General features: G+C 38.2%; 1 protein-coding gene across 19 annotated transcripts in view; it reads right to left on the reverse strand.

The window, feature by feature from the left end:
• srcin1a (SRC kinase signaling inhibitor 1a) overlaps positions 1-14,579 on the reverse strand; it is a 116,187-nt gene that overhangs the window by 26,028 nt on the left and 75,580 nt on the right. For 17 of the 19 annotated variants that reach the window (XM_015042974.1, XM_015042975.1, XM_015042972.1 and 14 more), the window contains 6 exons: positions 13,594-13,620; positions 4,856-5,051; positions 4,230-4,241; positions 2,927-3,222; positions 328-1,103; positions 87-188 (listed from right to left, as the gene is read on the reverse strand). In XM_015042974.1, the coding sequence (XP_014898460.1) occupies positions 87-188; positions 328-1,103; positions 2,927-3,222; positions 4,230-4,241; positions 4,856-5,051; positions 13,594-13,620 (1,409 nt within the window). The remainder of the gene's footprint in view (positions 1-86; positions 189-327; positions 1,104-2,926; positions 3,223-4,229; positions 4,242-4,855; positions 5,052-13,593; positions 13,621-14,579) is intronic. The other 2 variants (XM_015042969.1, XM_015042966.1) reach the window with 2 other exon arrangements.

Below are 14,579 nucleotides of genomic sequence, written 5' to 3' on the forward strand. Positions count from 1 at the left end.
CCTGTCAATACTCCTGCTTATGTGTCAAATCTGAGGCTGTATTTGTGACTTTTAGAGGGTTAATGGGGTCTAATAGAGGGTCTTACGTGCTGTCGCTGTCTGGTGCCCTGGTCAGTACACTCTGCACGAGGCCCGTCAGGCTGGCTATTTGCTTCTCCATGGCCTCCATACGCTCCAGGCGGTGATCCCTGAAAAAAATACATAATGCTTATAAAATTATAGGCACAGGCAGATTACAGTGGAACAGTCAATGCTTCTGTGAAAGGCTAATTTAGAAAATGTCTTATAGTTGAAGACATTCAGTGAGCTGTTCCAAATGAGACTGACCTGCTTGTGTCTGCGTCTTGTCCAGATAAAGAAGGACCAAAACCAGGCTCTGAACTGGAGCTGGGCCTCGACTTCGGGCTTTCCACAAACACAGAGGAGGAGGCAGAGTCTTTCCGGAAAGTCTGCCTGACAGGCGAGGGTCGTGGTGAAGTGGAATACGAGTCCCTGTCCCTCAGCTGCATGTCAGGGATTTTTTGTGGGGACGAGGGCGGCATGCGGAACCCCATTCCCAGGGTTGCAGAGGAGTACGTGTCCGAGTATAGTGAACCTCCAGGCTTGTAGAATGAGTCCTCCAGGTCTCCCTGAAGGGCAGCGGCAGAGTAGGTGCTAAGAGAGCGTACGGACCCTCGCCGGTAGAGGCCAGTGGTAACAGGGTAGCTGAAAGGGTCTCCAATGGCAGCCAAAGACTGGGTGGAGGCAATGCTGAGGCGACCCTCATTCATCAAACTGTAGGGATCAGCATACAGTGCCTCATTTTTCATCAGAGCCAGCTTTTTTGCAGAAACTTCTTCATCTGGTTTGACATCACGGCGCTCCAGGATGGCACTTGGTGATGGAGACAGACCCATGTTGGCACCATGGCCACCTGGAGGATGGTGGGGATGTCTGGGCTGCTCGTGTTGAGGATGGTTTCCGGAGAAGGAAGGAGTACGCCCCCCGCTGTAAGAGAGGCGAGAGCGGGACGGAGAGCCAGAGGGTGCCGAGGTCGAAGAGGAAGGAAGAGTGTTGAGGCGGCGCGTTGGGGAAGATTCCCGAGATGAGTAAACCATTTCTCTCTGTAAGAAACAAAATAGTTGTTAGGATGGCAGCCATTAGATGATAGGGATGTGAACTACCCTACCAGAGACATCAAAAATTGCTGAGAAACTTCTCAAAAAGCAAAGCAAAGACAGAAAGTACTGCCATTGCAACACAAACAGCATAAACTTTTGTCTAAAAAGTAAATGCTCAAGTCTAAATGTGGCTGAAAGTTAGTTGGCATTGATCAAATGAGCAAAACAAACTTGAACTTTGCTCTCTTAAGGCAAAATTAAAAAAGAATATATTAAAAAAATCTAATTTTCAGCATATTTCTATTGAATAAGCAGACATAAGGACATAAGCCCATAGAAAAAATGTTTATGGACATCCAGTCTTTTGAAAGGGACTGCTTTGAAAGCAATACAGCCCAGCTTCAGCCAGCATCTTTACAAGGCCTTTTGCTCTTTTGCCATGGAGTTGTTCTGCAATTTTTACAACAAAATACCTGTATCTATGGGACAGAGAACCTGCTTTCTTTCTGAAGGGTAATAATAATTACAAGCACTGTAATCTTACAGTAAGACAAAATCTACTGTCCTTAACTCATATTTTCCTTTCTATTTTCTTTCATTTCTATCACACTGGTTACCAATGCTTTCAATCAGGTGTGGACAATGAAAGTCCATCCAACTGCCTGAATATAGGATTTGCAATATCTTAGTCTACCAAATACTGCGTGTAAACAGTCCCTTGCGACTGCAATATTGCACATATTGATATTGCAATGAGGACTGTGATTCAACATATTGTGCAGCTTTAGAAGCAACATAATACAATATTCTCAAAGGAACCCACTACTCTGGTATTTAGCAAATAGAAATATTTTGTAATCCTGACTTTCTAAAAACAGGAAAGGTTTTGTTTGGTTTAATATCAGACAATAAGAAAAAAAAAAGAACGTGTCTTTTTAAGCACTGCATGTAAATATCTTTTCAACTGTTTTTACTGCATCAAATGCACAAAAAGCTGCTGATGTAATCACCTTTGAAAGGGGACTTTAGTTATACATCAGCTATCAGTTAAAGGTTTGTGTTTTCTCATCTTTTAATATCCCCTTTAGAGTGCTTTTCATGTACACCTCTCATTTTTGATTTTCCAGTTGATATAATACAATATTGGATGGATAACTATATTAGAAGCTTAACTCTCTCGCTGACAGTTTTGTTTCTCTGAATCTGAGCTCACAATATCACACACAGAGAACATCAGCTTTCCACTACCAGAGACACAATGATTTGTAATCAGATTAAGTTGGAGTATCTATCCAAATGTATTCATAGTTCTTCCCTGTCTGTCAGCCATTTCTTTACCCCATATCTGCTCCAAATAGATGGAAGAATGAGTGTAAGCATTGCCACAGCACAGTGTAAGTAAACAGAAACACTCTTCAGTGTTTTTTAATAGCATTTGTATTCCCAGTTCAGGGTGAATAATGCAGATGGTAAGCAGAGTTTTGCATCAATAATAGTTAAAAAAAAAGTTCTCCCTCAGGCTGCTTTATCTTTACTAAAGGAGAAATCATTTCAAATGTTAAAATATGCTCATTTTACAGGGGAACATGTTCTCTCCTGCCTGCACAGCAACAGATGGCCTATTTGAAGATGAAAAAATACATTTCCGACGGGAAAACATGTTCCATTGCTAACCCCCAATACATTGCGAAAGTCTGCAAAGATACCGTTCTCAAAAACAGCAAAATTTATCTTCCAAAGAACTCTGCTGCAGCGCCGACTTCACAGTATAACAGGGGTATTCAACACTAATTGCCCTTCCCACCTCTCAGGTCTCTTCTGCTTACCCGCAGGTCTCCGTTAGCCAGGTGTGCAGCCGCAGGGTAAGAAGCATAGATGGGTTCTTTGCGGTAAATCTTGATGATGCTACGGTCCTGAATATCCCGGACGTCCTCCAGCTCGTAGAAGACGTTTCGGGCCTCGTCTTTGATTAGGATCGCAGTGTTGGGTGACTTCAGCATTCCCGCCGTCAACTTCTGAGGGAACATGTGCACGATGAGAGCGTGCAGCGTGTCCATGCTGCTCAGCTCGTGGGTGATGTGAACCCGACGTGTCTCATCTCCATACTGCAGGAAGAGCACGCCTAGGAGAGAGTTGTGGGGGAGAGATGGTTGAGTCAGAAGTGTTTGGCTTTATTAGATGGGAGAATAACCAGTGGAGACATATTTTGCGAACTGTGGTGTTGGTTGTGATCCACAAATTCTGATTACTGGTACCAAAAAAAAAACTATGGCGACTTTCTGGGCCTCATATTTAAACCTTCTGAATACTTTCTCATGTCATGTTACAGTCATAATTTTATTCGATTTTTGGGGGATTTTATGTAATAAACCAACACAAAGTTGCTCATTTTTGTCAGAAATTAATAAAAACAAATAAGAGCAATTAATCATGTTTAAAAGTCACCCAATTGCTAAATAGACTTCATATGTGTGTAATTAAATCCTGTTGTTCTGTACAGTAGTTTTGAGGAAGCTGCAACGATCCACAGCTCAGATATGAAAAGTTGTCAACAGGTCAACTATTAATTGCGCACTTCACAAATCTGGCATTTGCAGAGAAGTTGCAAAAAAGATTTGCTGATGGAAAGTCATAAGACATTTAATTTGCAGTTCTGGTCACAGCATGTCACAAGTAATGCAGGAGTCACAGCAAATGTGTGATAAGAAGAAGCTCTTATCAGATGAGCTCTACTCATCTCTACTTGTAATGAAGACAACACATCCTTCCAGAAACAGCCTTTTGTAACCAAACGCATCACACTGTGGGCACACTCCTCCCGAGTAAGGAACTGAAGAAAACCTGACAGACCACGTTGAGTTGGTCCATCTTATAAAATCCCAGTAACATGTAACATGAGAAAATGGTTCTATAAAAGCAAAAATCACAATTTTGGAAACTACTTGAGAACTTTTGCACTGATTAGTGAACATTTAGATATATAGAAAAAATAAAAATAATTAGTTACATTTTAACAATATTTTAAAATGCAGAGTGTTTTTTTTTTTTTTTACATAAGCAGCAGTAGGTAAAGTTTGTGAAAAAAAAGAAGAATGTTTTGTTAAAAGATGTGTATGATGCCTGACTAACCTGAAAATTCATCTTCATACACGAAGGGACAAACAAAAACAACAACAAAGGAAAAGAAAAAGGAATTACAAATGGGGCAAAAAATAATACTTTGTATAAACAAGTCATAGAGAAAAGAAAAAAGACAGGTATTAGTAGAGACAGAGGAAAGAGATTAGCGTTTCTCCTAAACACCTTAGTCTTTCTCATTCGTTCACTGTTACAAATAATGACCATAGTCCAGAATGACTAAACTCTGCAGACTTTAATATCCATATGACAAAAATAATATTTGGGTTTTTCTTGTTACCAATTCTCCTTGATATTATTACAAACATTAGATCACAGTCTGTAACAGTAAGAGTATTAGTGTTAGTAATTTACAGTGTCTAATCAGGAAAACTTACACTTTTATATATTTAGAAACACTCATTTGACTGTTTTATGTCTATGCAGAAGGGCAATTAAACTAGGGAAACATTTCATGGTGAAAGCACTGAGAATATAACACCTCCTCCCACTATCTAACAGGAAAGTGCTTCACAGCAGCAGCAGCAACGTGAAGCAAAGAGAAAGCTGTAAAATCTGCCTCGAGTTCTACCAGCCTGTTGAGACGGGTCATGCCAGGATTGCCTCGGAATCATTACCTGGAGATCTTAGCTTATTCTGGCTGGCAGAACGAGACAGTGGCAGGCTCTGGCGGAATCGGTTCATCCTGTTGAACCCGAGGGGCATGTCAGCTTCTGACATGGTCTCCAGGGATTCGGCGGAGGCAAAGGAAAGCTTGGCTGCCTGGTCCGCAAGTCCGGACTGGGTGGACTGGGAATGGCGTGGACTGCGACTCTGCAGGACACACAGAGGCATGTGTGAATTCAGTGAGAGGTGAAACTGTGGTAGAAAAAATGGATTTGACAAGGCTGATGTCATAAGACCAACTGGAAGAGACAGGGAGCACACACAATGAGGGATAACACAATAAGCCAAGTAATGAGATTATTCAGACCTTGACAATGGGTTTTAGCTACCAGCCATTCACTGACAATTGCTTGCATCACAGTTTATAACATCAGAAGAATGACATATAAAATGCATTATAGTGTAGAGGAACTCTTTCCTCTTGAATTTATCAGCGTCAAACTGTGTATGCAACCTGACAAAAGTTACTCTGTATTCTTCACTTCACATCCACATCCATTCATGGACCCCCTCATTGGTACTTGTCCCTGCGCACCTATGAACTTTTAAATGAGTTCTTGTGGGATGGGAGGAGAAGCTCATGTAAATCCCAGGCTCTCACTGTGGGTTTATCCTGCTGGCTTACGCCCAGGCGTCTCTCTCTCTCTCTCTTTCTTTCTCTCTCTTACACTTTCTCTCCCAAAGACTGTTAGCTCGGCTGAGGCTGAGCTCACTGAACTGAACTCTCTGATTCCCCACCGCTGTAGCATTTCCTCCAGCTCAGAGGCTGCTGTAATGAGCTCCCCGAATGCTGTCTGCTGATTGTTTTCACGGAAGAAGCAGACACATCCTCAGCCCACAGTTTAGTAGCAGTGCCTGTCTCCTTCTCTTTGAAGCATGAACACAACGGTTGTCACCTCGTCCTTTCTCTGTTCAAGTCCAGCTGCTGCATGAACCTTCTGTGGCTTTCATATTGGTGCAACTTTTAATTAATGGGAGACTAACTGCAGTGACATGAAGGGTCATCTCTGCGCTCAGACTCAGAATAAAAAGTTTTTTTTTTCATGAAAAACCACCAAACCACAATGATCAAAGAAAAAAGATTAAGCTCAACTTTACTTTCACTTTAATATCAAGCAGCAGGGCAGACAGTTTGATGTAGTCACTTATTACGATATAAAAATCATCTCAATCTCTTAAAAACAGCAAAGATAAAAAGGCATTATTTTGTTAAGTGTTAGTCAAGTCTTTCTGACATGATGATTCTTTATGCAGTAGATGATTGTTAAGGGTAAGATATGGATCAAGATAAGTGATCTGACTGATGCTCTATGACAACTGCTATGAAGACATATTTCTCATTTAGTATTTAGCTCTTTGGATTGTCAGTTTTGTCCTAAATCAGTTGCAATTTCTAAACTCAGAGGCGGCTCGTCCGTTTAAGCTGATTAGGCAGTGATTATCCAAAAGGATCCAGTGTAGTTTAAAGGAACTGCACACATTTTGACTTACCCTTTTCCTTTTTATAACTTCCTTTTTATTATACTTGTCCAGGACAAGTGTAGGAATAGCATTTTTTAACGTTCTGTGGCACTTGTCAAAAACTGAGTGATATTTATTTAATATCTGATTGTGCTAGGTTGACCTGGGAGTTACTAAACTCCGTCTGAAGCTTTAAAATCCATATGAAAGGCAGAAAAGTAACAGGAAAAAATGTGTTTCATTTTATGTAATGTACCATTATAAGATTTTCTTATGTCAAATGCTCTCATCTGCCCTGCTGCCATATTACAGGAAACCAAAGCAACTCTGCGCCCTGTTGTGGAAATACAAGCTGGTCGTTTTTTAAAATCCTCTATGTTAATTTTTGCATTGCTTTGTTGTCGGCTGCTTTAGACTGAAACTAATAGTTCGCTGTGGAATCTAAAACAAAAACAACAAGGAAACCATTTGTGCATTCTCTCGAGTAATAGCAATAAATACTTTTGACTGATATATTCTTTTTCTGAGTGCAAGTTGACTTCAACTACGTCATTATTACCAGCCATTTTGATATTGCTGGAAATAATGTCATAATGATATATTTTCTACTTTGGTATTTAACTAAATACAGTGAAAGGATGCATGTTTGGAGAATTGGTTGCACGTGACAAACTTTTTCTGAGGACATGCAAATGCATGTCAGATTTGTACAGTGTACCCCATAGAAAAACTGACACAGCATCCTATTAAATTTAATCTACACCAAGATTAATAAAATTCAGATTTGTTGTTATTGCATAAAGTAGGAAAATAGGAGATCAAGTTAAATAGTTTTATGCAACTGCTTTGGATAATGCTTTGCTTGAAAAGCATAGCTGAATTTACATTAATAGCAAAAAATAAAGTCCTATTCTTCTTCTGTGACATGAATCTGCTGCTGCCTAACTTTTAAAAGTCCGCTGAAGTCTTTGTGTTTTTGTCAAAAAGAATCCTTCGAATAGATATATGATTTTAAAATAGTTATCTACTCAAGAGCAAATTATTGCCTTGCACTTACTACTATTGTTCACAAAAACATCCACAATAAGTTTGCAAGGTAAACTGCCTGTGGGCTTTCATCATGCAATGTCAAAGTCCTTTTGACACTATCATACATAATGCAGTCCCACACCCACACATGAAGAATCCAGAGATAGTGCTGGCAGACAACTTTAGAGCACTACCGGAAAGTGTGAGATGCAGACAGATAACCCCCAACATGTTTTCTAATAGGGTAATTTATCTAAACAGTGACCACACTGTAAAAAAAAAACAACAGCCAGCAGCATCCCAGGGGCCCACCAGATACTGCAAAGTGCAACATTCTAGCCTTACTGTCGAACCACCGTATAATAATGGGGAAATATAATGTATTCATTTTTATCAGGTAGGTCTAGGATTCGATATTATTTCATGGCGTCTCCGTCAAGGGAAAAGTGTTGAAAATTTTTTTTAGAATAGAAGAGAAAACTTCATCTGACACCAACAGTGACATAAATTTCTCCTTGACAGGACTCTATGCACACATAAAACTTTCAAAAAAAAAAAGAACATAAGATAAAAATAGTAAAAAGGATCTTCAAATACCTCTGCTGAGAGCTGTAATTGCAGTAGGGATGAATGACTTTTATTTTGTTGTTTTCCTGGCCAGTGGGACTTTGTTTCTCCTGTCTAAAGGGAGGAGACTGAATGATTTTTTGTAGATAAAAAACTAAAGAAGAAAAGTCCTAAAGTTTGAAATATGAAGAAATGTGTAGCACTTTGAGAAATACACTTGATTTCATTCAGTATTTGCCAAGGGGAAGATTAATAACAACTTAGATTTACTTTTGTAGCAATGAACTAAAATAAAATTGTTAACAGTAGCAACTTCTGGAAGTAATTAGTGAATTTTGTGCAATCTGTACCAACTCATGTTGAAGATTTTTACTAATTATTAAGCCTAACTCCTAGTCAGAAGCTGTATGAGCACACTCTGACAATTTTTTTTAAATTTAAATTCAGCAACATTGTTTGCCGACCATGTTTGGAATGCTTAGTTCTAATAAATGCAGCAGAGGAATTAGATATTGTCAACAATCTGACTGCAACTCTACTACTCTGTAATAGTTTATTTATTTTTTTTTTAAAAAGAAGCAAAACAAGCTTGAATATGATAGCAACTGTGTATTTTTTTCTGCAAATACAAAATCAAAGAGGATGTGTTGCATCCGAGTACTTGCTCTCCACAAAGCCTGAAAACCGCAAATTTTACATTCTAATCCTGCCGGAAAGAAAAATAAAACTGTGGGAACAGCAAAGAGTGGGGTTGTATTCTCTTAGAAACGTGTTGCTGAATTACAAATGTATCATATTTTTCAGCTTGACTTTTTACATCATGCTGTCTATACTGACTTCCTTATTTCTGCTTCCACTTGAAGGAGGCTTGATAATATCTTTCTGCAGTAATTTTGTATTCTAAACGTTTCATGCAAAAACACCATCTGGTTTTGCATCTGCTCCTATTAGACAAGCCAGGAACCGGTTCTGCTGCCTTTCTCTCAGAAAACCCTTTATTTTCTACTGATTAAGACAGTTTCAGCCCAACCCAATTGCTACTGAGTTTCCTTGAGTCTTTATTCACTGTGGATGAGAGGAAAAAAGAGTACGGAACAGGATGAGGTTAGAAGACAAGCAAATGTAGTGGAAAGTAGGACAAGGTGGCCCGACAACAGACCTCAGGCTACAAACTGCATTAAACTTATGCAACCTCCTACCAGTTCTTCTGATTTCTTGTGCTAATACTACGCAGTAGCAACATGCTCTCTCTGTTAAAAACAAACATTCACCGAAGAAGGTTATAAGGTCAAAAACTAGAAGACATTATGTATCACCTAAAAAAATAGCTCTAGTTAACCTGTATCAGAAAAAAACTATTTTTCCTGAACAGATTTGTTGTTTAATTTTTTTTATACTTGAATGTTTAAGATTAGACAAAAAAGCATTTCTAAGTGAAGATTTGATTTATTACGGTAAAAGGCTGTTCAAACCAAACTAGCCCTGTGTAAATATATTTATTCCACCTGATATGTGGTATATTAGCTGTGACTCAGAAGCCACACGCTGGCCTCATTGCCACCTGTCCTGTACAATAAATAAATCCTGTATCTAACCTGTATGACAACAGAAAACCATCTAAAGCACTCCAGACCTAACTTGCCTTAAGGTCAGCATTCATTATTGATTATTCAAGACAAACTGCACAAAAATGTTATCTGTGGAATTTTCTAGGGTGAAAAACACACAAAGGAATGTCTCACATTTCCCCAAAATGTCTATAGATTACTTTTGGAAAAATACTTTGCTGACTGATGAGACAAAAGTAAATGTAAAAATGTCTCTGTCCCATGACATCTGATGTAAAACTAACCCAACATTTCATATAAAGAATATTGCAGTGAGTCAATAGTGTGGTGCCCTGGGCCTACTTTGCTGTAAGTAAAGGGGTTATCAATTCTATCAATTTTAAATTAAGGTCAGGTTGTTTTGGATAGGTTTTTTTTTTCCTTTTATAAATTAACTAAATTAAAAATTGCTTGTTCATTTTGACTCATGTTGTCTTTGACCGATCATAAATTTGCTTATCTGAAACTTTCGTCCCACAAATAAGGATAAGAGGACAACATTTGTAATAATTTTCACAGTGCTGTAGATTAAAGTGCAACACTGAGATTGGTTTGGGAGTCAATTAAATCTTCATTCATCTCCCTCACTTTCACTGTACAGATTAAGCAAAAAACAAAATTAACCGCAGTTGCTCCCTGGAAATCTAATTTTCTGTCAGAGCAGCTGTAATCAGATGAGTGGTTTTGCTGAGGGTCACAATGCCCCCATAATTGCCCGAAACATTTGACACCGTGATGCTAAAAACTTTAATCGGCTTGTTTAAATATGTCTGGATCATAATTTGTGAGGTAAATCCTTCAACCCCGATGAATGCACATACAACATGTCCGCTTTATTTTATATCCAGAACACGTAAACTGCAGCTGATAGCGCTGGGGAGGCAATCACGTTTGATACAACCTGATTGCGGAGAGCCGAAAGGGTTATTACAGTCTGCTGTGTCAGACAATGGAGATCCAGTAGTGTGTTTTTTTAGTATGTGGCTGATTTGAGGTAAAGCGCTAGACAAGCAGGTGAAACAGTGTGGCTAAACTGCACTGCAGCATGGGCCCCGAGGCTCGTTCATGACATGATGGATGCAAGTAGCCTCCACTTCTAATCTCACCCCCTTGAGTAAAACTGAAAAGAGAAATGTCGCACAGCTTGATGTGCGTGAACTCGTTAGTTGCAGGGTATTAGGTTAAATGTTTAAAACGACAAATCTTTTAACGTCTCCACTTTTCCTTGAGTCCTTTGATATCTAGCTTGTTCAGTTTTTTTCACCCCCTATAACTAATATCTTGGTGTTCTTCAAAAGCTTCTGTTTGTCTTCACCCCTAGTTATGTCTCCCTCTCACACCTTTTACACAACATCACTCACTGATTCTCTCCTGTCACTCCATAAGCTTCTCACAAGACAACTGATTTGTCAGATTATCTGCCTCCGCCTCAGTCTCTGCTGACAGAAGCTCTGAGTCTCATCCACATGCTTTGCTTGTGGTTAATTGCAATGAGTCAGCACTTTCTAAATTTTTAATGAAATTTAAAGAAACTGACTCCTTAATATACCCATACCACACATCCATTTTACTCTTAACTGTCCAATTAATTCACCTCAACTTCTCAAGCTTTGCAGTCAATTGTCTGGACACAAAATCTCCTCATAATAATGGAGTCATTTCTCTTCAGACGACCTGAAGTCATCAATGCATGGAAATGATGGCTCTGCCAGATCCCAGTAAATTGTAAACTGATGGAGCATGTGAAAGGAAATCAAGAAAAATAGCATTTCCAAGAAGAGGTGAGATGATGATTGAGATTTCCAGGCAGAATTAGTCATATAGGCCTGGAAGACTCAAATTGAAAATGTTATGTCCTCCTGTCTTTTTCATTTTTTTTAAGGTTTAGATTAAAACTGTAAATATGACATGGCAAACAGGCGCACTTTTCTTAAATGTGTCTCTTAACAGTTAGCTGTGCTAACCAGCTAACTGTCTGACACATGATCAAAGGAGCAAAATTTGATTGGCTAGAAGCTGCTTGACATAATTTAGTGCTGTTTAATTTGGCCTGGGTCACCATAAGGTCACCACATTTGTGGGTGATTTTTGCAGATTATTTTTTTTTCTGGTAAAATTAAAGTAAAACAAATAAAAATCATACATGTAATTGCACAGAATAAATAATCAACGTCTGTGATTTCATTTTTTTCCATAATAAACAAGCCACAGAGCCATGCTTATTTATATCTACAATCACAGCAATTATTAAAATGTTAAAACAAATTGAACCGTGTTAAAAACAGCCGGATGCAGAGGCAATTTTATTTTGTTGGCACAGAAATTGAGGATAATAATTCAAAGCACAGTAGATAAAATAAAGTCTCTACAGCTGATAATTGAGAACTGCTCAAAGAGAGCATTTTCCATTTTTTTGTTTGATAAAAATCAATAACAATGACCCAATAACCTTATAGTTTAACTGTGCCTTGGTCAGATGACTGTAAAAGTTGGGTTTTCAGAAATATCTTCCTCTCGTCCAAAGATCCTGGAAGAATTTGTAAATATTACTTATAGTCTGATGAGCTGAAGAGATGAAATCAAAAGAACAGGCCCATGACCATGGATGATATAAACAGGTTGTCAAGAGAGGAAAGAGGTTAAACAGGTTATTTGTTGGTTCTAGCCTTGAGAAATACTTCAGTAAAAAGCTAGCAATTATTCACAATTTAAAAAAAGAAGTTATTCAAAGTACAGGAATGCAGAGTGTGTGGAAAACAAATTGACACAACTAATAATTTCTCATGTGGAAGATAAATGCATTCAAGTAATTATTTTTTTTTTTCGTTTGAGATTATGTTACTGGATAAAAATAGAAATATATTCCAAGATTTTCTTTCAGGAACCTCACAGCGGCTGAGTGTAGCCTTTGTTTAATCTCCCCGGACTCTCAGCTAAGCTAAGCACAAGAGTGGAAAGCTGAGTTTAGATTAGAGCTGGTGGGATGCTGAAGTAGGGCGTGGGTTTCTGGAGCTTCACTGATTAGAAAGAAAGCTTTGCAGAAAGCCCTGCAAATATAAAAGGTGTCATTCAGATTGTGTATAAGAAATGATCTTCAAATCTTCCCCCCACTAAATATTTTTGATGTTTTCAGGGTAAAATCTATCTCTGCAGAAGCACCTTTGATATCAGTATATAGATCTTACTGTTTTCTGAATAATCACACAATTTAAGAAAACAGCAACACAAATACACAAATTTAAAGTAACGTTGTGGGGTAAAGGAAACACCAATTTACAATGTCAGGGAAAGTAGGCGGCTAAAACTACATTTTATGGTTCAGTAGCATTGAAATAATTAAACCAAATACCAGAAAACGATCAGATTTTATCGACAAATTAAATGCTACTACATAATAGTAGCATTTAATTTACAACATAAAATAATACAAAATAAGTGCAGTAATTGTTTTTATTAGTTTGCAATTATATTATACTTCAGATCTAATAATCTGATTAGAGGTGAAAAACATCAACTTCTTAGCTGTTTGTCAACTAAAACACTGTGTTTTTCGACGTAGTTTTGGATCTTGAATATTTTGAAATCTGATGCTTTTGTTTTATTCTTTCAGCTTCTTTTTTTCAGCTTTTTCCTCTGTTTAATTTCTGCTCATCAAAAACCACTCCATAAAGACACATTTGATAGCTCTACTTCACTGCCAGCATAATACAACCAGCCGGTCAAATGTTTCCAGTCAGTAATGCTAACTAACGGAGGTGTCACGAGTTCATGAAGGTCTACAAATTAAATTGGCACGAAGAAGATTAAGCTGTTTTCACCCTTGACATTTCTGTCACCACATAAGCCACAACCACACACAAGCTCTGTCCAAAAAAGTGAAAAGATGTTGCAGGAGTAAGAAGGGTGTGAAAAAAGAGCAGCAAGAGGGACATTAAGTGGGTTGGGGGTGGACAAGATGCCACAGACGTAAACACACACAAAACAGACAGAAGAATGACAAACACACTTAGACAAGGAGCACTAACCTTAAAGCTCCAGTAGTTGGGCTGTTGCTGTGGAGTTTCATGAAGAACAAAAGAAAGAAACACGAGAAAGATAGAGAAATTACTCTCTCGAGAATCATACATAATAATTGCAAGAAAATGCAAACTTTAAAAACATTAGTTGAAATGTAACAACGATTTTTTTTTATCCTGCCTTCTGTAAGGATTTACTGTATATTGCTGACAGGTAAATTTAAAGCATATACGGAAAACACAAGCACTGACTGGTCAATGATGGAGGTAATGGCTCCGCTTTCAGGCATCAGGTTACTGAAAACCTGACATGAGATTGTGTTATTATAAATGAAATGAAAAGAGCAATATTAAGTAAAATCAGCAGTCCATTCTCTCCTTGCAACGTTGGCTTTTCTCCCAGATTTCAACACTGGCAAACAACCATTTTGTCCCCTTCTTGCTCTCTGGTTTCTTCCAATCTCCTTCCACCTGCTGCTCACTTTTCATCACAACCCCCAAAGCTGACCTGCTAATTTGCAACACTGAATAACGTAGCAAACATCTGCACATTTGCCCTTCCTGCTGGTTGGACATTGCAGAAAAAGTGCTAACATATCCATAAAAGGCCTAAGGTAACAAGACTTAAAATAAGCCATAATTACCCCATAGTTAAAACCAGACATAGTCACTGCTGGCCTAGCAATATCTCAAGTTGACGATACGCAATATTAAAGATGGAGCAGAGTTCACAAATCTCAATTGTAATTCCAACTCCACTTTTATACTTCTCTGCAGGCAATATTCACCCAATTTAGCTTCTCTTCTATAAAGTCCACATTACCCTGAGATAGGATTAAAAAAGTGACAGGCATGTTTTTAGTTATGATAGTCAGTGTGTTTTCAATATATATATAATCATAAATTAAATATATGGTTATGCTGAGAATAAACCTATTTCAAGAGTTTAGTTTATTAAAAAGTTTTACAATCAATAAGATTAGAATTTAACTGTG

This window comes from Poecilia latipinna, unplaced genomic scaffold (genome assembly GCF_001443285.1).
Source record: "Poecilia latipinna isolate Pla-1442-1.1 unplaced genomic scaffold, P_latipinna-1.0 Scaffold610, whole genome shotgun sequence".
In the NCBI taxonomy this organism is placed as follows: Eukaryota; Metazoa; Chordata; class Actinopteri; order Cyprinodontiformes; family Poeciliidae; genus Poecilia; species Poecilia latipinna.